Source organism: Staurois parvus, unplaced genomic scaffold (assembly GCF_062004578.1).
Source record: "Staurois parvus isolate SC_StPar_1 unplaced genomic scaffold, SC_StPar_1.0 ptg001328l, whole genome shotgun sequence".
NCBI lineage: Eukaryota > Metazoa > Chordata > Amphibia > Anura > Ranidae > Staurois > Staurois parvus.
In genome coordinates, this window is record NW_028319124.1 from 5,739,741 (window position 1) to 5,763,720 (window position 23,980).

The 23,980-nt window shown below is 41.1% G+C and overlaps 1 protein-coding gene across 3 annotated transcripts in view; it reads right to left on the minus strand.

Moving 5' to 3' along the window:
* DDHD2 (DDHD domain containing 2) overlaps positions 1-23,980 on the minus strand; it is a 53,311-nt gene that overhangs the window by 17,951 nt on the left and 11,380 nt on the right. For 2 of the 3 annotated variants that reach the window (XM_089661308.1, XM_089661310.1), the window contains exons 2-11: positions 20,191-20,380; positions 18,620-18,810; positions 15,657-15,746; positions 13,793-13,913; positions 13,336-13,425; positions 12,274-12,415; positions 10,470-10,678; positions 7,981-8,051; positions 4,864-4,986; positions 4,348-4,443 (exon numbers count right to left, since the gene is read on the minus strand). In XM_089661308.1, the coding sequence (XP_089517434.1) occupies positions 4,348-4,443; positions 4,864-4,986; positions 7,981-8,051; positions 10,470-10,678; positions 12,274-12,415; positions 13,336-13,425; positions 13,793-13,913; positions 15,657-15,746; positions 18,620-18,810; positions 20,191-20,380 (1,323 nt within the window). The remainder of the gene's footprint in view (positions 1-4,347; positions 4,444-4,863; positions 4,987-7,980; positions 8,052-10,469; positions 10,679-12,273; positions 12,416-13,335; positions 13,426-13,792; positions 13,914-15,656; positions 15,747-18,619; positions 18,811-20,190; positions 20,381-23,980) is intronic. The other variant, XM_089661309.1, reaches the window with a different exon arrangement.

Below are 23,980 nucleotides of genomic sequence, written 5' to 3' on the forward strand. Positions count from 1 at the left end.
AATGACCCCAAACATACGTCAAAAAGCACTCAGAAATGGATGGCAAAGAAGCGCTGGAGAGTTCTGAAGTGGCCAGCAATGAGCCCAGATCTAAATCCCATTGAACACCTGTGGAGAGATCTTAAAATTGCTGTTGGGAAAAGGTGTCCTTCCAATAAGAGAGACCTGGAGCTGTTTGCAAAGGAAGAGTGGTCCAAAATTCCGGGTGAGAGGTGTCAGAAGCTTATTGATGGTTATAGGAAGCGACTGATTTCAGTTATGTTTTCCAAAGGGTGTGCAACCAAATATTAAGTTAAGGGTGCCAATACTTTTGTCCAGCCCATTTTTGGGGTTTTGTGTGACATTATGTCATATTTGCTTTTCTGCCTCTGTTTTATATTTGTTCCAATACATACAAAGGGAATAAACATGTGTATAGCAAAACATGTGTTAATGCAATACCTTTTTTGTGTGAAATACTTGATTTTCAGGAAAAATATCAAGGGTGCCAACAATTTCGGCCATGACTGTATGTGAACAGGCACCATAGGAAGCAATGTTATTTCACATGACATGCCGATTGGATGCAGTTCAAACCGCATCCAATCCGCATATATGTACATCTAATCTAATACAACCCTGCCCAGGGCATTTCACCTCAGGGTCAGATTCTTGGACGTAGTGAAATACTATGAACAGATGGACTTCAGACATGTTTGAAAAAATAATAAAAAATTATTGGCTTGACTCAAACCCTTGGAAGAGGGGGTTAGGGCATGGGACACCCTTGGATAGACCAAAAAAGTGGAAAAAATTTACTTATGTCCTTCAAAGACAGAGAACATTGAAGTCCAGCTGGCGTCTGATTTCAGCTCTTGGTTTGCAAAGTACTAGGGGAGAGGTCACGTATTTTAGTTGAGAACCAGCTTCTCTGGCATCCCAATTGAGCTGATGTTTCGCCATGGTGTCTCGATCCGGTTACTCAGCACTTTAAGTCTTAGTCCCAGAGCTCTCTCTAAGCACATGGTCACCACCCAAACATAACAGTTTCAAATGTAACAACTATGTCCCTCTCTTGGCAGGAGGCCCAGGGGAAGACTATCTTCCCAAGGTCACACCTGAATATTTATACCTTGTACTTAAAAGACCTTTTAATAGTTGGCTAGGGAGATATAAATATTCGCAACTCAGGTTACTGTAGCCTCCCAAACTATTGCCAGGGACACTCTCCAGCAGCGGGCAGAAGCAAACAATATATAAGGACTGGCGCTCCAGTACAAGGCTATAATCAAATGCTCTTTATTAAAGTTTGTGCGATACAGGTCATGTAAAAGCCAATGCGTTTCAAATGCCAGGCCTTAATCATGACTAACAAACAAGTGAAAATGACCCAAAGTTTTTTGGATATCACGTTAGAGGGTGATCCTGTAGCTCATTCTGCGAAGACTAAAACATACCGCAAACCTACTTCTGGAAATCTCACTCTCCTGCCTAGTAGTTGCCATCCAGTGCAAACCATTAAAGACATCCCTGTAGGTGAATTCACTAGAGTCGGGAGGAATTGTTTCACTGAAGATTTATTCAATGGCAGAGGTTATAGGATTGCAGCTGCTAAACGAAGAAAATCTCTACTGGAATATTCCTATAATGCCAAATCCAGTATTAGGAATGTGGGAAAATTTAAATGTCACATGGGGTGGGGTCACTCGGGTGATGTCCCCGAGTGGCCCTGCCCCTTACATATTTAAGAACTGTCAAACCACAGGAGCAGGCAGAAAGCTGGAGGCCATCGTTGGAAGCAGAGCCTTTTTTTATAAATTCTTTTTTTGGGTCGGCGGCAGCGGGCATCGTGATTGACGTTGGATCTACTGCGGGGGACATTCTTTTAGTTTTTTCTTTTAATAAAAGGACTTGTCAAAGACCATGTCCTGTCTTTTTTTCACACTACACTTTTTGTTTTTTGTGAATGAGTAACGGTACCATATACCCCTTACTCATTCACATGGGGGGGGGGGGGAGCAGAGATCTGGGGGCTTCCAGATTCCAATAAGCCCCCTGCCGGCAGACCCCACAACCACCGGCCAGGGTGGTGGGAAAGAGGCCCTTGCCCCAAAGCCCCCCCATGTTGAGGGTATGTGGCCTGGTATGGTTCGCTGCCCCCCCCCCTCCTTTTCCTGCCCCCCCCCACCTTTTCCTGACCTGCCAGGGTGCATGCTTGGATAAGGATCTGGTATGGATTTTGGGGGGACCCTCACGCCATTTTATTTTAAAAATTTGGCGTGGGAGTTCCCCTCAAAATCCGTACCAGACCCGAAGGGTGCCGGTTTTTAAATGTAATTACTGCTTTTTTTTTTCTTCACTATAGCTCAGAAAGTCAGCTGTCACTTTCCCCCCAGATAAAAGAAAGATAAAAGTTTTCTTTTAGTTTATTTCCCCAAGTTAAGAGAAACAATGTTTCCTTTTAGTTTCTTAAAAGAAACAAAAAAAGTTTACGTTAACTCTGGGGAAAGTGACAGCTAATTCTGTAAGCTATAGTGCAGAAGAAAAAAAAAAAAAAAGCCGGCAATTGCATTTAAAATTCTGCACGGACATACTTTGTATTGCGAAAAAATTTGTAAACTGAGACATTATTTTCAATGGATTTTCATTCTTAAACCAAAAATTAAGCGAACCAATGCGTTAATCTCATTAAAAAGAGCCTCACAAATCTTTTTTCCGATAAGATTCTGCATTATGTTTTGAAGAATGGCTTTTGTTTCTCCAACTGCTGTACGTTTGGTTTGATCTCCCAGTCATGTAGTTTCCAGCAGCAGAGTAACACCTTGGTCATCTTTTCCTGGTTCATACAGGTAGTAGCTCTGTTTCACCTGTCAGAAGCAAATAACCAGAACCAAAGGGGGACTCAAATAAAGCAGAGCTTTATCAGGCTTAGGCTTAATGCATCCTAGCATAACAAAATGTATGAAGTCACTTCTGATTAAGGCAGGGTGGCTACATTTCTTCCAGATGGACCAATAGTCTAACGGAAATAATTTCCCGGCTAAGCCAAGGATGGCAGCAAACAAACAACAGTTTGAAGCAACACATGGGCGGTGAGGAGGCTTCCTCAACAGTGGTAACTAGTGATATCTAGCACTTCCAAGCATTGCACAGTTTGTTAATGTACACGTGTTGGAAAATCTATGTGTATCCCAACCACAATCCCTCCTTAGGAAAGAAACAATAGAACCTTTCAAAGCATTTGCACTACAATGTCCCATCAACCAAGACAAGAATGTGGGTCACACCAGAGTGATTAAAAAGAGAGAATACAGCAGGTCATGGCTGAAGACAAAAAACTCTCTGTACAGGGCCAGTCTGGACAGATTCTCTAGATATATAAAAAATGCAGCGCTCTAGCCAAACAGAACACTAAAAGATCATAAATATATGAATAAAAGCTCAAAAGTAAATGTGTTTACGTAAACATACACGTGCAACCACAAAATGAAAAAAGCTAGCGTATTAAGCAGCCAGAACGTGCACAGTCCCACCAGAATTAATAAATAAATGCACTACGAGGCGCAACAGTGAATGTGTTGATTGCGTCTGAGTATGGCGCAAATGGTGCGTAGGTGACAGCAAATGTCCAATATACAGGTTGGTGAAAATCCATTCTCCAAGTGAGTGTGGTAATGAGAATATATTGCACTAACCAGATAGCACAATAAAAAGCGCCTTTGAGAAACTCCAGACCACTCCTGGTCATCATCATCCTAGGGTAACCACGGGGATCATCTGGCATACGTCTGTGTAGCAATCGTGCACACAGAGATGGACGCAGCCCTCCATTTTGTTAAGAATTTTCCATGTTGTACCAGCTCTCACTCCCAAAGCAGGCTTCCTCCTCCAATCATCCCCCCTCCCTCTCTGTTGAGTGACATGTGGTCTGTTTGATGCAGAGTTCAAAAAGGCATCGAAACCCAGTGGGAGGGCGTCCTGGCTATAAAACCTCACCAGCTAGGTGCCCCCGTCTGGTAGCTGTGCAATCTGGGATATCGTAAAAGCGTAAACCAATAAATGCGCCTCGTAGCGCATTTATTTATTAATTCTGGTGGGACTGTGCACGGTCTGGCTGCTTAATAAGCTAGCTTTTATCATTTTGTGGTTGCACGTGTATGTATGTTTATGTAAACGCATTCACTTTTGAGCTTTTATTCATATATTTATGATCTTTTACGGTTATGTTTGGCTGGAGCGCTGCATTTTTTAACATATCTATGTTTATGAGGGTTGGAGGTTAAACCTTTTATGCCAGCTGCTTTTTATTATTGGTTTCTCTAGCGTTCGTTTACCCACTTCTACCTATTTGGACAGATTCTCTGTTACCTTTAGCTGTTCTCTGTGTTGGATGTGGTGAAGTATTTTCTTCCTTGGTCCTAGTGGGATACCCAGATCTTTCAAGTCTTGCTCTGTGCACAATGACTAGAATAGAATGTGATACAAATTAAACACTATGCAAGGCATCAATAACATGTAACAGAAGCACTATTCATGTGCAGGAGTCTCTAGACACAAGATGGTGGGGAGAATAATCACTGTTACATCTATAACTATTATAGTGGAACAGTATACGGGTGTAAACAAGCAATAGCAGTCATAAGCTGATTTTGACATTTTACAACTGTCATTTTTTTCATTTCTATATGCCAGCAAAGTATCACCTTGTACGTCTATTTGTTGACACCCCACATGTCAGCCTTATCAAAAGATAACAATGTTGACCAAAGGAAACTGAACCCCAATTTATTAACAATTCCCAGAAACCAGGCAGATTAGGCATCTTCCATTTTATTTATACCAGTGCAGCAGATCACTGTGGGCCAGAAATGATAAATGAATTACCAGAGCTTCTGTATCCATCATTTCTTTTTCAAACATACTGAGAAGTTCAGTCAGTTCCAACTCCTGAAGCACGTCCCTCAGTGTCTGACTCCTCACCGGAGTCTCTGCTTTGAGTTCCGATGCCTACAAACAACAATGTCTGTAAGAACAGCGGGGAATACTATTCACATACATACACTTTAAGAATTTAGAGCAATCATACTAATTAATCCATAGGATCCCTAACATTTTATGATACAGGAATAGGAATACAGTCTACATACAATTTAATCGGAAATGAAAACAAACAAACACTCTGTTTTAGTCACTTTAACACTAATCACTTAAATATCCTTCCAGCTGAATTATTAACCTTTCCCTTATGGTGGAACGTCACCCTCTCAATCAACACTGATTGAGCTAGCATTAGTAAATGGATCGGAAAGTATATCCTATCTAGCCGTTTTAAACTTTTTGTTTTATATTTCTTCAGTAATTTCCATGCCAAAGCAAATTATGTCATACATCTCAGGAGTCTTCAGGAGGGGCTTTCTCAGATAAGCACACCCTCCTGCCTTCATGCCTAAACTAAGGACAGATGGATTCCAGGGAGTAAAAGCTACATGAATCATCTGCCCTTACTCAAGAGGACAGAATCCAGAAATGCTAGGGGGATGTTTTTCAAAGTACTTTCTCAGCAAAATAAAGCATGGAGACAAGAATGGATGGGGAGGGGGGGGGGGGTTGCTGTGAATATTAAAAAATAATTAAATAGGGTTTTTGGCATGTGGAACTCAGATGCAGTGTAGGTCCGCTTTAACACTTCATCTTTAACATCTACATCTCAAAATAAATACTTAAAGTCTGATTTTAAAAGTTCAATATGTTCTTTACCCATGAAAAGCAAATCAATAGGTTCACTTTAATGGCAGACCTACAAGCAGTAAATACTCACCTTCCCTTTGCTCCTCTGCTATTCCATTTGACCAAGCAAAGAAAATGCCCAGTACTTCTGGGTAAGGGGAGCATGCCACTCAATTTCCTTCTTCCCATGTGATAGCTGTCTGCTCAATCACCCAGACCTGTCCCAAGGGGGTGGGAAGAAAGCCCTTAGCCTGGATAAGCTTTAAGTCATGACCTGCAGCTTATCTATAGCTAATTCTCTTCACCCCTAAAATTTGAATAGTCGGGAAGAGAAAGTAAATACAGTGAAAGAAACAAGTAAGTATTTGATCCCCTGCTGATTTTGAATGTTTGCTCACTCACAAAGAAATGATCAGTCTAAAAATCGAATGGTAGGTGTATTGTAACAGTGAGAGACAGAATAGCAACAAAACATTCAAAAGAAATGCATGTCTAACAAATTATGCATGGATTTGCATGTTCATGAGGGAAATAAGTATTTGATCCCCTATCATTCAGCAGGATTTCTGGCTACCAGGTGTCTTTCATACAGGTAACAAGCTGAGATTAGAAGCAGTCTCTTTAGGGAGTGCTGCTAATCTCATTTTGTTACCTGTATAAAAGACACCTGTCCACAGGAGCAATCAAACAATCAGATTCCAAACTCTCCACCATGGCAAAGACCAAAGAGTTGTCCAAGGATATCAGGGACAAGATTGTAAACCTACACAGGGCTGGACTGGGCTACCAAACTATCGCCAAGCAGCTTGGTGAGAAGGTGACAACAGTTGGTGTAATCATTTGCAAATGCAAGAAACACAAAACAACTGTCAGTCTCCCTAGGTTTGGTGTGCCATGAGAGATCTCACCTCTTGAAGTGTCAATGATCATGAGAACAGTGAGGAATCCTCCCAGAACTACACAAGAGGAACTTGTCAGTGATCTCCAGGCAGCTGGGACCACAGTCACCAAGAAAACAATTGGTAACACACTAGGCCGACAAGGATTGAAATTCTGCAGTGCCCGCAAGGTCCCTCTGCTCAAAAAAAGCACATGTCCAGGCCCATCTGAAGTTTGCCACTGAACATCTGAATGATGCAGAGGAGGACTGGTTGAAAGTGTTGTGGTCAGATGAGACCAAAATCGAGCTCTTTGGCATCAACTCAACTCTCCGTGTTTGGAGGAGGAGGAATGCTGCCTATGACCTCAAGAACACCATCCTGACTGTCAAACATGGTGGTGGAAACATTCTACTTTGGGGTGTTTTTCTGCTAAGGGGACAGGACAACTGCACCTCATCAAAAAGGGACGATGGATGGGGCAATGTACCATCAAATCTTGGGTGAGAACCTTCTTCCCTCAGCCAGGGCATTGAAAATGGGTTGTGGATGGGTGTTCCAGCATGACAATGACCCAAAACACACGGCCAAGGCAACAAAGGAGTGGCCCAAGAAGAAGCACATTAAGGTCCTGGAGTGGCCTAGCCAGTCTCCAGACCTTAATCCGATTGAAAATCTGTGGAGGGAGCTGAAAGTTCGAGTTGCCAAATGTCAGCCACCAAAAATTAATGACTTGGACAGGATCTGCCAAGAGGAGTGGGCAAAAATCCCTCCTGAGATGTGTGCAAACCTGGTGGCCAACTACAGGAAACATCTGACCTCTGTGATTGCCAACAAGGGATTTGCCACCAAGTACCAAGTCATGTTTTGTGAAGGGGATCAAACACTTATTTCCCTCATGAACATGCAAATCAGTGCATCATTTGTTGGACATGTATTTCTTTTGAATTTTTTGTTGCTATTCTGTCTCTCAGTGTTACAATACACCTACCATTTGATTTTTAGACTGATAATTTCTTTGTGAGTGGGCAAACATTCAAAATCAGCAGGAGATCAAATACTTATTTCCTTCACTGTACATGCAGCTTGGGGAGTTACGATTAAAGAAAATATGTTGGTCTGCCTGGGCAAAGCACAAAATTACTTCAACCTCTTGCCTTTAACCTCACTCTGAAATGAAACCACAAAGTTCCTGACCAATACTAATTATAACCCCCAAACAAAGTCCTTGTTCTAAAAACTCTAATTGCCCTGCTTTGCAAAAATCCAAGCAGAGATCTTAAATAGCTAGAACTAGAGGTCAGTTAAATTATAAAGAATGGATCCACTAACCTACAAAGTGGAGGGAGGTATAATAATCAGATAAACTAGAGAAAAAAAGAAACAGAAAATATACCTTTACCCTCTGGTGATTTCGGAGTAAGGGATCATTCTGGTTTGTTAGCATATCAAATAGTATAAGTGATCCTGTGTAAAAGGAACATAGAACAACAATTTTAATAAAAACACTTGCATGATGTAGAATAGTGAAACAGAAATAAAAGTCTACTACATGCAACTGGACAACCTTGTAAGGTTTACTACAAAGCTATGCCAAAAACGCCGGAATGTACTTTATGTGCTGGTTAGTGTAAATGAAACCTCATTTGTATATCTGCTGTTCATCCTTCAGTATGCCACAATCTAGGGGCAGTGTCTCTGACAATCTTATGGAATGGCACAGTCTATGGTGATCTTTGTGAAGGACACAGTCTCCATCAGTTTCTAAGTAATTATACCAGTTTTCTATAGTCTGGCACTCCCATTTTGTTTTTGTAAAATACAGCAGTGGTACACACAAGCTTTGGGAATGGGTATGGGCATAGCGTTTACCGATACAAGTGGATTCAAAAGTGGCTTGGATTTACAGGTTTCACGATTCAGGTCAGTGCTGATAGCTTTTAGTTAGATCAGCCTATAAATAGAAAAGAATCAAACCATATTAGTATACAAATGATCCACTGGTAGTCCGCAGAACTATTAGGATGAAAGAACAAGCAGTTAACCAATGAATAAGAGGTCTACGCATTCAATGGTTATTTTGGCTTTTGACCCTGAAATATGATCATTGTCAGTCACATTGTCACAATAACTGACACAGGCAAGCCATAAATATGCTGTTCATTGGTTAAAAAAGGGAAAAAAAAAATCTTCATTTCACCTAAATTGGAATCTCCAAATCATATTTACATACTAATGGTCAGATAGCTAATTTACTGCAAATATTAAAAGTGTTATTAAACCCAAGACCCTGCATTCACTATATCTGGTCTCCCATAGTACTCAGAACATGAAAATGCAACTATTTTAGTGAATATAAACTGATAAATACCTTTTCTCATCAGCAGTTAGAGAAGTCTTGTGACTTTTATCAGTATCCAGCTGAGCACTGGTTAAAGCTTGTAGGAGAGTTTTCATTCTCCCCTATGAGGCTGCAGGAACCCTGACCCTCAGTCTGGACAGCACTGATTGGCCTTGTGCTGATCACATGCACTCTCACAAGAAAAAAAACTCTCTAGCAATACACACCAAGCCTCTGTTCTATCAGGAGTTATATTGGGGACTGTGGAAGAAGGGGAGGATCAGAGAAGAGAGTCAAACATCCCTTTTACACAGTGTGGAGGACTAACCCCTTTGGTTCCACAGTGAGTATGACAAGCATGCTTTACTACATATACAGACTGGTTTTACTGTTGTGGGTGTAGCAACACTTTATATTTCTAAAATGGCATCTATGGTCAGGCTTTTAGATGTTCACCTTGGACAGCTAAAAGGACACCTTACATGACAGAAATAAGGGAGCTGTCATTCCTGACTTCCTCCTGAATATGCTAGCTGCCTGGTTAAAATACTTTTTGATTTACAGATCTGGAACATACATGATATAACTAAGTGGCACAGCAGAAGTGTCAGAATTCCTTATCTCCATACTTCTTTACAGCCAAGGCATCAATCTGACTGGCAGAGGACTAACATACTCCAAAGGAGAGATCACCATTGGCAGCCCTCATAATTCTTTAATGACAGGTATAGATGGATTATTGTTTTCCACGTGCATGGCTAAGTTGGTATATTAATGGGCACCGTTAAATATAGGTCTGCAGAGAACTTCAAACTGTGGAGTTCCATATACTAGATAGGAAGCCCTGTTAAACGCAATACAGTATATTTTATGGGAAGTGGGTCAAACAGATGCATGTTGGAAGGATTTCTCAATTGTTCTCAAAAGATTTAGTTCACCTCTACCAAAAAAGCTGCCTATGAATGTAATGGACGTCTGTAGATAAAAATCAAACTGTGCAGCTTTGTCTGAAGCTGAATAATGCCCTTGCTATAGGTGTAAGCCATTTGCGTACCTCATGAAGCCTGACCTGAAAACTCCCAGGATGTTGCTAGGACGTTGCTAAGCGAGGCCCAGCTGTTACTGTTCACCTCCACCATCACAGGAGTGAGCTCTCAGACTCTGAGCTCAGAACTAATTGCATCAGGGGAGAGAAAGTCCATATCAGGGGTTTGAATCAGAGAAAGAGTTCATTCCTGTGATGGTGAAAGTGAGCAGTAATAGCTAGGTTTTGCTTAGCAATGTCCTGGAAATTTTCACGTCAGGTTTTGTGAGGTACAGTATGTAAACGGCTGCATCTATAGCAAGTGCATTGTTCAATTTTGGTCAAAGCTGCACAGCTTGTTTTCATCTACAGACATCCCTTATCTGCACAGGCAGTTTTGTGGTAAAGGTGAATTAACCCTTTAAGAGTATCAACCAACAAATGAAGTAGGAAAAGTAATTCACCAATGAATTGGCAAACACCACCACTCAACTGTACTCTAGGTTATATTGTTACCCACCAAGGCTGTGTCCGGTCACTGAAACCTGTCCCTTGAATGCCTGATTCCGTTCCAGAAAAAGTCGGTAGATACGATTCATCTCCCCACACACTGTATTGACAATGGTTTGGCAATATGTTGGACTATTATAAAAGAACAGATCTAACAGTGTCTCATTAGTGAACTGACGGAGTCGATTAATGCTGGGAAGTGTAATCCTTTGGATGTCGCTGCAGAGAAAGAAATATAGTTTACAAGGTCACTGCACATCCACATAATGCAAGAAACTCTGCAGAGGGTCAGAGTACAATGAAAATAATTCTAAAATCATTACAATGTGCACTCAAGGTCACTAAACTAGGTATCAAGTACAAGACCCTATGGGGTTGATTTACGAACACTGGAGTGTGCAGAATCTGGTGCAGCTCTGCATAGAAAACAACTGGCTTCCAGTTTTTTTTTTTTCGCAAAGCAAATTGAACAAGCTGATTGGCTACCATGCATATCTGTACCAGATTTTGCACTCTCTAGTTTCAGTAAATCAACCCCTATTTGCCTTTAAATAGAACTAAAGACCACAAGACTTACCTCTCCCTCCTGCGATGCAGTGTTCATTAGCTCCCTCATCTGCACGGACATGGTCTACTTGCAGGTTCAGCAACTTTACTGCCAAGGCTGATATGATGTAACTTCTGCGCATGCACAGAGTAGTTAATTCATCCTAGTGTCACATCACAGGAGTGATAAAGGTTTGTTAGACCAGGCCACATTCTTCTGTCTTCAGCTCTGGTAATCTAATGCCCATTGTGGCCTAATTCTCCTAGATTGTAAGCTCCAAGGAGCAGGGCCCTCCTATCCATCTTGTATTGAACTGTATTGTTGCTGTATTGTCTCCCGTTATATTGTAAAGCGCTGAGCAAACTGTTGGCGCTATATAAATCCTGTATAATAATAATTCCCCAGTACTTAGCAGGCAGCAGTGGAAGCCTGGGTGGTTCTTCTTTAGCCCATCCAATTCAACATGCTTGCATTTACAGATGTCATTCTAAAACTGGTTTAAAAAGTAGTAGTAGTTGCAGATTGCTTGTCAGCTTGAACACATCTGGTCAATCTCCTTCTGACCTCCCATTACCAAGGGGTTATAACTTACAGAACTGACAGTTACTGGAGGTTTTCTGCTTTTCTCACATTCCTGTGAAACCATGTTTCTGAGATGCATCAACAGGCACATGAGCAACACAATTACTTCATAGTTCAAGTCACTTAGATCACGCATCTTTCCCATTCTAATGTCTACTGACGAGCAACTGAACCTCTTGACCATATCTGCATGTTCTATGTATTGTGCTGCAGCAGGTCTACCCAATAGAGTGGTCACTGAGTAAAATAAAATGACAATCACCTTGCTGACTCTACTGTGCTTTTTCAATAACGTTATTCATTTGTATTTAAACCCAACAGCAGCCACGGATGTAATGGCGTTCGATATTGGCGCTCTTGGACCCCTGCTTTTTGCCCCCCCCTCCCCCTTTTTTTTCTCCCCTTTCTCTCTCTCGCTGTTTTTGGAGTGACTGGACAGCTGCCTTTAGTTGTAAGAGTCAGTTGTATTAATGTTTTGTTCCTTATGTGCCATTGACAGCCCCTGCGTGGGCGTACCTTTTGCCCTGTTGGCGTTAGAGCACTGTTTTTCTTTTATTTTGCATTTTTTTTTCTGTGCAATTGATAGCTCCTGTGTGGGCGAGTTTTATTGCCTCTGTTTTATAATGTTTAAAAAAAATCAATAAAAACCATTGGAATATAAACCCAACAGCAGCCACAGCCATACCTGTCTACTCCGGTAGCATCAGCGTGGAGAGCACTGTGCCAATTTACAGGGAGGAATTCCACTCGGCCAATCTGCTCTTGCTCCTGGGCCCTCTTAAAGTGAGCATGCAGCAAATTGAGAGAAACAAGCCGGAAGTCATTCACTGCAAGAGGAAAAACAGACAAATCATGGTCACATACTTGAACAATGGCGATTGGTGCACTGCTAAACTGGAAGCTCTTGGCAGCAAATAATCACAAAATAAAAATACCACTGGAAGAAATCAGATTCTGCTCCTTTCACGAGCAGTTTAGAAAAAGAAAACCAACTGATTGGTTGTCAAGTCTAGAATTAGCTTCCAATAAAACAAAAAAAAAAAAAAAACAAAAAAAAAAAAAAAAAACTTAGTGCACACATATTGACAGCAGCCAGGAGAATGATTCCATCATGTTATTGGAAATCTATAGACTCCCTCACAGAACCAACCAATCTTGGTTATAGCTGGGGTGACAATAATGGAAAATCTGACTGCTATAGCAGATGACTGCCTGAAGCTTTTTCATAAATAATGGGATTTATGGGATGGTTCTGTTTTTGGGTCATCCCCCTGTTCAGCTGCCTCCTCCTCACAAACCTTAGTTATTCCTTAGCCATGCTAGGCATGCAGGTATACCACCCCATCCTGTGTATGGTACATTGTATTGTATCCATCGAGATAACTGGGACTCCTCCTTCTCTCCTTTACTATGTTTGTATTATTATGTTTATATTTAATTTTATTAATCTCTTTGCCAAACCTGGATGATCCACTAAGGATATGTTATGTTTAGTATAGTATTTTAACCACTTGGTTTACTATACACTTCATGTTGACAGTGTTGGTCTATTCAATGGTAAAGTCCGACTGACAAGACAACGTCTGTGATGGCTACCAGCTGGTCCTGGTCATAGACTCAGAATATACTAAAGCTAGGGACAACTAGGCAACTAGCTTTTTTAGAAGGTGCTCAGTATTGTCAGCTCACATATCTTTCTCATTACAGGTTTGCTTTATACTGATGAAATCAACAAGTGTTGACTTACCACACTGTACAATGCTTCGAAATTGCAGATCACAAGCTGGTCCTATACCATGGACCATAAACACCAGGTGATCGATCTGGGCTGGCTCACCTGGCAACAAATAAAAAATAAGCCATACATCAGCACATACTAATGGAAAGACAGAATTTAGGGAAACAAAAAGTAGGTAAGTCCTGGAAGGTAGCCACAGGAAAATGCAGTATACTTTGTTAATGTGCCCCACTTGTGGTCAGAAGTACAACTGCACTGGTTTATTACATCCCTAAAGCAAAGAAAAACAATTGCAAATCTGCTAAAAAGTAAAAGGTACAGTTGTATTGTCATTAGAAGACACACGTGATAAATTTTTAGTACATGTACCTACCTTTTAAATGCCCCAACCTACAACAATATGAGCATTAGTTACCCCATCATCTAATGATGAAATTATAAGTATTATACTTAAAAGCAGTATTACCTTGAGGAATTTCTACAGAAATATTTTCCACCCCTCTTTTCACTGTCCGGGGTCGGCCTTGTTCACTTGGCGTGGCCCCCCACTCATCTGCGACTCCTGATGGCTGGTAGTGCACCATGAGCTGAAGATTGACAAAAGAAAAAGTAAAGCTGAAGAGATAAAAGCATGCGTGTAAACCTTTATAGAGCAGCTAAATGCAGTGTAATGATCCACCAAGTGATGATTTGCAGGACACTCCAGTATGGGTGAACCTACATAAACCTAGGTACATTTTTAAAAAATAAATAATAAAGAATTGCAGTGTATGCAACAGCCAGTTTATTGCACAGATGCGACAAAAGAAAGGTGAAATCTGATAACAGTTTAATTTTTTTTTAACCACAAACTACAAATTTGTGGGGTTCTAGGTTATCTTTCAAAAGATTTATTGTTGGTTTGAGGTCACGCTGTCAGATCAGCTCCTGAGCTGATGTATCCTCTGGTATTGAGCTTGTGCATCTCCTAACACTGGTGATGTTGCTTCCATCTGCTTCAGACGGCCCATGTCCTCATGGATGATGGCTTTTAAGCTTGATATGCTCTTTTATTCCTACTTCATGTAAGTAGTTCATTTGCATTTTTTCTAATAAATTATTTAATCTGCTGCACTTAGAAGCGCCCTCTTGTGTCTCTTTTACATAAGTAGTACACAGTACATATATGTCTAGTACAGCCTAGTAAATCCCATAGTCCAAAAATCCATTTGGATTATCCATCGGTATAAGATAAGAATTTCTGCAGCGCCTCTAGTAGAATAGGGATGATCTTCACTGGTAAAGAACATTGAAGGTGCAGGTGTGCCAAAACTGAGCTTTAATGAGTAAAACATAAAACTCTCACTTACAGTTAGGTTAACCTGCAGGGTTAGCAGCCCTCCTTCCTCCTGCCCTGTGATTGGGGCAGGGACAGCCAGAGAGATTGGAGAATGCAGCTCCAGTTCTCATGTTCTCTGTGCTGCCTGTCATGCCTTTTGCAGATCACAGAACTTGGTCGCTCCTATATAACAAAGGGGCTTACACTCATTTTTTAATTAGGAGCAGGCTCTACTTCATTTTTTAAATGCAGAGAACATACAGTTCGCCTGCTATAATGAATCGATGGCAAAAGACACAGGGGAGTCCAGTGTGTCAGTGCTGACATTACAGTGTACAGCCTGACAGCTGATTGAAAAACTCAAGGTGTCATTCATATATATATATATATCTCTATCTATCTATCTATATCTATCACACTTTCGACACCCTATGAATGGTCACAGGATGTTAACCTAACTGTAAGTGAGAGATTGTCGTTTTACTCAAAGCTTTCAATTTTAAAATACCTGCATCCACAATGTTCTTCTCTCTTTACACTGTGCTTCATGTGTCCTGTATGATGAATTACAGTTTATAGGAGCAGAAGGCCCAGGATATTATAGCAGTAAGGTCTCCAAGAGATATAAAGAGTAAGTGGGTGACTCAAATATCAAACACTCCAGTCTACAATGGGAATATCAAGTTTGGGTGAACCAACCTTTCGCAATGAACCCATCAGGACAGGAATGTGAAAGGGGTTATTGAAAACTACTTAACTAATTACTAACCTAAAGCAAAAACATAGCTCCAGCACCTAAAGCTTGTTCCAGTGTAGTGGTACAGAAAGGATATGAATAACTACCTCAGAGCTTGCAGCTTCAAAAACAGACAATAGCAGCTCTCGTTTTTGTATCCTGCCTTGTTTCCTTTAAGAAGAGCACACATCCTCCCACCAGGTAGTACTTTAGTATTCCCATAGAATGATACAGATCTGGGTAAAGTACGACTGACAGTACGCTTCCCCCATTTACCTTGGGGTTATGAAGAATAATGAGGTCTCTTGATGGAGATTCCAATCTCTTCTTCCATTCATTCAGGACCACAGCTTCCATGTAAGAATTCTGCACACACAAACATCAAACATTATAGTCCATCTTTTCTTCTTAGTGTACTCTGAGGTCCATTCTTGCCACAATAGTTGATACTAATGTAACTCTATTGTAATCATGAGAGGCTGTACTCTCCCTATACACATTGAAAAGGTACATGACATCTACACTGTGTGGGAGCCCCCCCGCATACTAAAGCTATAATATTTAAAATCTGTCAAAGCTGTGCATAGTAACCAGTCAGCTTCTAAGTTTTGTTGCCAAAGCTTAAAATATTACTAAACCCGCAACAGTAAAATCAGTCTGTATATGCAGTAATTCATGCTGGTTATACTCACTGTGGAACCTAAGGGGTTAATTCTCTGCATTGTGTAAAAACAGTTTGATCCTGACTTCTCTGATCCTTCCCTTCTTCCAGTGTCTCCCTCTTATCTCCTGATAAGACATTGTGTGGAGTCACTCTGCACATGCTCAGTTTAGTGTGTATTGAGAGATTTTTTTTTCTTGGGAGAGTGCATTTGATCAGCACAGGGCCAATCAGCACTGTCCAGACAGAGGTCCGGGGTTCTGCATCCTACTAGAGCAGAATGAAAACTCCTTCTACAAGCTTTAACGTGCTGGGCTGGAAACTGATAGAAGTCACAAGACTGCTCTAACTGCTGTTGAGAAAAGGTATGTAGCAGTTTGTATTTACTAAAATGATTGCAATTGCACTTCCATGTTCTGTGTAGTATGGGAGACCAGATACAGTGAATGAAGGGTCCTGGATTTAGCAACACTTTAACTGCACAAGCTGAAGATAGAAGCTAATCGGTTACTATGCACAGCTGCATCAGAATCTGTATTCCAGTTTTAGTAAATGCCCCCCCACCTCCCCCCAGTATTAGAGAAAATGTTTTATTGTGATATATACATGCCTGCAAAAAAAAAAAAAAAATGTAAACGGTTCCAGTTTTCATGCCTAGATGCCCCATCATAATTCCTGTAGAAATCAGGGATCTCATCTTCTACGGTACTGGATTTCAGCTGATGAAAATACAGTTCAGTGTGAACACTGGTTCTTGCAACACCTTTTCAATTATCCCCTACAATCTTGCTAACACATTAGAGTGTGAGACTGTGGTTGTACATCACAATCATGTGACAGGATGCTGCAGTACTGTACAGATAGGAAGCTAGAAGACATTTCTCCAATTTCTGACAGGGGTTCTAACCCTTTCTGAATCTAGCCACAACTTAAAACATGGTTCTGTCTGGAGTTGGACTTTAGCACACTGACTGGACTTTTTGACCTTAAAACATAACTAAAAGGCAAAACTTGTTTTAGTTTTGGATGGAGTGCAGATGGATTAGAACACCCATCAGGTTTTTTTTTGCAGATTGTGAACGTGTTAGACAAATTCACCCCCTCTATTTGCCCTGTTTACCATTATCATTGAAAGTGAAAGTAAAGAAAACCCCAAGTTTTGAGTTGTCCCCAGAAAAGTAATAAAAGGGGAACTTTTCCCTTAGTTCTGGAGACCTGGGGGTCCCCAATGAATTCCCTTAATTTGCGGGAATTCTCTCTCATTTCCTGTTTTGACTATGGTACTTCCACTCAGGTTGCCTAGTTTTGACAGGTACTCACCCTACAAAAAAAAAAAATAATAATAATAACTTGTGTTCAAAAGAGTAGTTAGAGAAGGGAGGGAGGAGGGGGAAAAGCAGATCTTCCTTTTTGTCCTATCCACCCTATCCCGAAACACTTACCTGGCTCTATGTCACCTCTCCAATGCTGTTTCTGGCTGCAGCACTGCTCCCCTCAACTCTGCTTTCACAGGTGAAACTGCTGCTGTTAGTCCCACTCCTGTGAACATGGATCAGGGGTGTGGCTTACTGATGCCATGTGTATCTATGGAAGCATACAGCCCAGCTATGGAGCAAACACATGCGAGTGTTTCCTTCGCACTCGGCTTGCTACAGAAGGCACCTGCAGGAGGGTGAAGCTGACTTCCAAAAGAGAAGGAAAGTGACCTTTCTGTGAAATGTCCCAGCACAGAGCAGGAAAGTATTATCTTTATTTAAAAATTACCAAAAAAATGATGTCTTTAATATCAGCTTAATTCTTGGGAAGCATTAGCATGTCACTGGCTAAACTGGGATCCTGACCATTCTATCACACTGATATAGTATTATGCTGAACTTTTTTCAGCTTCTCTAGCCTCTCTGGACCAGTACACAGTCCTTTATTTTCTTAATGGTACTGTAATTGCCCCCCACACTGGTTTATGAAATATTAGTATTTGGCCAAGGTGAGAATACAAAGTACCGTGGCTATACTAACCTCTGCGGAACCAGTTTATTTTAGCACAGACATTCCTACTATACATCATGGCTTCTTAAAAGAGACCCAGTCACCAGACCATTGATTGCAACAACAATCATCCCATATGTTTAAATGTAAATTTAAAATGTCCCAGACATGGAATTTACCTGTAACACACTCTCTTGTGTAGCCATATTAAAGTCCTAAAACTGCTGTTGGACACTGTCATCTTAAATGTGATCAGCAGCCCAAGCAAACTCAGAGGTGTCACTCAAGTATCATCCTATAGTACACTGCTTCACTCCCCCTTGTAGCTACATAAAAGGTTGTGTAGGAGAGGGAGGTTAGGGGAAGAGGAGCTAGGTCAGCACAGGCAGTAATGAGACACTCCCAGAAGAGGAAAATGCTAGGACATACAAGGAGGGAGGGGGCTGTACTAGTGAACTGACTCTTCTTGAAGCAGACATTTTTCTAGCAAGTTCGGAGGCACATTATAAGTGAATAAAAATTATTTATGGAAAGGAAAAATTGGTGACAGTTTGGATTCACTGGACAGTATCAGGAGTAAGAGATGAATTACCTCTAGGATCTCACTGAAGTTCTCTGAGTAAGGGATATATTTGCTGTCTTTATCCCCTTTGTAGAACCAGGTACACCTCTGCACCAAAGAATCCTCCTCATCCCAGTACACAGACAGCCTCCGACGGCTCCCCAAATACACGTCATATCGTCCTCCACACACTGGGATCACAATACTGTTTGGGTTTTGTCCTAATAACAGAACAAGTAAAATGCCATCAAAATATTGCTACTAAAAATGAGTTATACAAAAAAATATATACATGAGGTTATCAACAGGCAACTCAAGGGAAATACATAGCTGAAGAATTGTTTCACCTCTCTGTGATAAAATGCTCTCTAATGAAACCCATCTCCCCACACCCCGAAATGTATGGCTGCACAGAAAAAGAAGCGGCAAAGCTGGGAACCCTTTGCCACTGCCCAGACTCCCAACCGGTCTGTGAACTAACTGGCGAAGCTTCTGCTCCCTGCAAATTGGATGGCTCTAGCTGTAAGTCTCAATGGGGTGTGTCAGACCCCTACAGAGAGACTACTGCTTGCACAGGGTCCTTCTCTACAGTATGATAGGGGACAGGCTTTCCTGCTCAAGCCGAGGTTGATTTTTAAAGAAAATGAACTCTAAGACTTTGCGCACCTTTTCTTTTGATGCACCTGGAATGTTTTTGCCTAATTTAAACTGAAAGTTTGATTGAGCTTTAACTGCATTTTGTCCCCAAGTTGTATTCCACATATTAGCAGCGCGCCGATTGCGGTATTACCTGCAGATAGGTGATGCTACAGCTTTAAGTAAAAGACAGATTTATTTCTTAGCAGCTTAAAAGGATTGCCAAGCTAATTAACTTCAAAGTTAATGGGATTATTTTCCAGATTCACAAATCCAATTACTTAAATGCTTTTGCACCAAACAGGACTTCTATTTTACCTATACATTTTCCAATCCCTTTAAAGCGAAAGTTAGATTTGTTCTCAAAGTTATTATACTAACATCTCTCTGAAAGTAAGTCTTGATTTCTGACACTCTTCATATGTTCACTTTTTTGCTGTTCCATATTTTGGTTAATATATGTCATATAGAGATTTGTGAGTGCTCTGGTGGTCCTCCCAGATCAGAGAATACAATTGTCATTCCAGCTGGGTAGCTCATTTAACCATACATCTTTTTGTTTTCAAATAGGTTGGACATGTTCAATAGATTGACACTAAAGCAGGCCATACATTAAGCAGTTTTCTTTCCTGTAACCACAGGTTGCAGGAAAGAAATTGCTCGATTCCCCCATCACCACAGTCAGTCCCTCCCTCCTTCCCTCCCAAAGAGCTATTGTATTCTGACAGTGGGAGGTTTCCCAGCCATTAGAATACATTGATCACTGCCGGCTACTATAGCCGCCGGTGGTGGTTGATGAAAAAAAAATAACTGTAGACTGGTTGTACTGAAGTGGAGTACAACCAGCCTGCCCATAGATAGATCGAATCTCGGCAGGTCCCTACTGAACATGCTGACTCCTGTCATTCATGGCTATAGCTGCTTCCATCTATTAGTGCCCTTTGTCATTGCCGTATGTACTATACCAGAACAATATGCTTCCTCCAGTTTGTCAGAATCTTCTTTGCTGAATGGGCTCCAGGATCCCTTGGTGTCCTGTATCTGGAAAAACCAGTGAGGAACTACAGCCTCATAGGTCATTGGTGTCTCCATCATCTCATCGGTCTTCAAGGAGTTGGAGGGTGGAGGTGCCTCCAATGAAGACATTCCCTGATTCTGCAACATAATAGAACAGTCAATGAAGGCTACACAAACAACACTGCTCTCTCCAACAAATATACTATAGACTTTGTCCTCTCACAAGGTATCAGATGAGATCAGCCATATGACCTGCCCTGAGAGGAAACCACAGAGATGATATCATATACTGACAAAGGTCACTCCATAGATGTCAGGTGATTGTAATACAGTATCCACTGGGTCTAGTTTGGGCCAAGTGAAACAACTGCTACATTTTAATCCATGTAGGGTGGAACAAACTAACACACAATTCAGTTGCTAGTTTGTTTAGTTCTGTACACATAGGAGTGCCCGTGTGTCCCAAATATCCATGCTAAAAATGTCATAGCAAAAAGGAACAGGGCCAAATACTTACATATTAAAATCAGATGAAGCCCAGTGGTTTCACTCACCAAGATCCCCTAAAGAAGTTAGGTGAAGCATTAGGAACTCTTGGTTGTAGTTAAACCAGTCACATACACACCTTCACTGAGGAAGTATGGAGTCCACCATTGATGACCTCTTCTTCTATAAATGCTAGCTCCCTGCTTGTCATGGTGATCCGGTGGCTTTAGCACTTTTAATGTCTCTGACCAGGAACAAGAATACAGCAACCTTCACTATGACTTTTCTGATCTGTATACTTGCTGTGTGTCAGCGACTCAAGAAGGATTGCAAGCCAAATTGTGGTAACGTGGGCGGGACAGACAAAATTATTTCATGTCTATACTAGACTTCAAATTAGATGCCAGGAAAGGAGGTGAAATGTTAAACGGTTGAATGTACTGATTTCAACATCTACCCATTTTTTTAAACACAATAACTTACGTTTCCATTAATTAAACCAAATTTAGTAAAAGCTAAAACATCTAAAAATACAAATTCCTTTTAAAACTGAAGTTTACTGATTTATTTTTTTAAATCAGCACCAGTGACACTACTTACAATGAACAAGAAGAGTCCTGTGTACTGGTGGATGCTCTGTTCCTTGAAATCTTCATTCCTCTGCCCCCCGATACCCCCACAGCTGTGATTTTCCAGTGCTGCGGGGATTAAAATAAGCGGCTCCATCTGTCACAGGCACTTGTAAAAAGTGTCAACAATGCCTGCCCTTACTGCCCCCCTACTCCACTCATAGAATCTCTACTTTCAGTTCCTGCTGTGAATGGATGACAGTGGTCTGCCACCTCCATTCAAAGCGCGCTATTCGGTGTGGGCAAAAAGGGCGGGCATGGTCAGCACTTTTGATGGCTACCAGTGACAGGTGGAGCCCCTTGTACTAACCCCTCGTAGCACTAGAAGATCACAGCTGTGTGGGTATATGTGGGGACAGAGGTGGCAAGATCTCAAGGAACAGAGCAGCCACCAGTACATGGGACACTTGCCATTCATGTAAGTACTGTCTATTATTATTATACAGGATTTATATAGCGCCAACAGTTTGCTCAGCGCTTTACAATATAACGGACTATGGTGCTGATTTTAAAAAAAAGATCACCAAACTTCAGCTTTAAATAAATAACATATTGATTTATTCCTCTGTTGGACTCTAGCAAGATCTCACTACTAGAGTTCTGATTCTCACTGCTGAATTTTCTGTGTGCTGCAAGAAGCACAGCAAGGAACACCAATGACAAGCTTTCCCTGCTGAAGTTCCCAAGTGTCACGAGAGGCCAGTCACCATGTGCAGACTATGAATTGTCATTTTAAATACTCCCTTTAGACCAACAGTGAACCCCAAATGTTTTAAATGTTGTGCAAACTGATACAGACAGACAAATCAACCTAAAAACTTGGAAAGGATCTTTGTAAATACTAGAACAGTTTAATTAGATCACATGTGTGACACCAATCGCATACTGAGTGATATGTGACGGTACTCAAACAGCATATTGGCAGTGGGGACAAGAAAGGAATGGGCAAAAGCATGGAAATTAGGATCAAGGGGGAACCAGTCAAGAGTACATGAGGATTTCTTTTGACCAAAAAAAAATAAATATATATACCACACTTAAAAAGTCAACTGCCCACATTTTTGTAAAGGATAAGTTCACCTATATAAAAATAATAAATGCACATTTTTTGGCGGTAAAATATTTTGCATTTGTTTTATTTTGTAGGAGCCTGCAGACCGCAAGTACAATGTCAGGCTACTGCAGACACTCAGTATAGCTTTCTGCCCATATCTCCCATACGGGCAGACTAGTGTTACTAAAGTCCAGGAAGAACCATGAACTATGAGCACGCTCACGAGCCCCCTTGTAGTCCATTGAGAACTACATGCCATCTGTGGCAGTGACAGACTGTACTTGTAGTTCACTCATTCACAGAACAGCCACACTGTTTTGGAATTCTGAAAGTGGGTGCGGGAAAGGGATCCCCCACTGACTATCACAATGAGAGATCGTGGGGGGGGGGGGTGAGCTGGTACTTTAGTAATATGGGTGTAACATGTTACTAAAATGGAACTTTAAGAACCCATTTACACCTTCACATTCTGGTGCATTAACATATGTTATGTCACACAATACTGAATGAGTCATAGGAGTGATTATTTCCTAATACTGTGCTGTTTCCTTAGATAATTCATAGTGCTTTGGGAATTTTTTATCATCTATTAAAGTTGAACTCCAAGTGAAAACCAAAAAGAGGGGAGGGGGGGGGGGGGGAGGTAAGTGTAGTAATAGCATGCATTAGCATAATTAATCCAGGCAAGAGTTTTCAAAGAGGTCACCGCCAATTCTGTGAAGACACTTTGTAGTTACACATCTACAAATCTGATCCCTGTCACCATTTTTCTCTTGGTGTTAGGAAACCGTATCAGAAGTGACTGCTAATAGCAAAGGAATGAGGCAGCAGACAGAAATGACACTTAGTGCTCTTAATTGAGACAAATACATACTTTAGATGGACATGCTTTTATTCATATTTCATGTCTGAGGTTTACAACTACTTTAAAGTGATTCTAAAAGGCATAATTAAAAAATTAATTGTCTTAGCCATTGAGAAGAGGGAGTCCTGGGTCGCTGGATCGAGAAGGGGCTTAGGTGAGTATTATGGGAGGCTGGGGGGGGGGGGGGGGGGGGCGGATACTGCACACAGAAGGTGATTGGTTTCTATGCAGAGCTGCACCAGATTTTGCACTCACCGGTTTTAGTAAATCAATCCCAAAGAGTAAAAATTAAGACCATTCTTTAGGCACAGGGTTCATGAGATACTATATATTCCAGCGTGACATTCTCCACCAACCTCCTACAGACTTGGTTCCATGTCTTGGGAGGGTGACCTGGTATGGGAAGAGTTCTAGTGCACTTGATTGCTTTGTAAATCTTTTCATAGTCCTGCACTGCTTTGTACAGTTCTACAACTTCATCTCAGACTTCCTCAGGAAGCTCTTTATAGTGGTTTTAACTGATCACTACAGGATGTGTAGCCTTTATATACCAAGGAAACTTACCTTAAGTGAAACAGACTTTCTTTCCAGAAGGAGGAGATTTACTTTATTGACCCTCTCTCACCAAATTACTCCTAGTTTCCCTGATTAAAATACAGTCAGGTCCATAAATATTGGGACATCAACACAATTCTAACATTTTT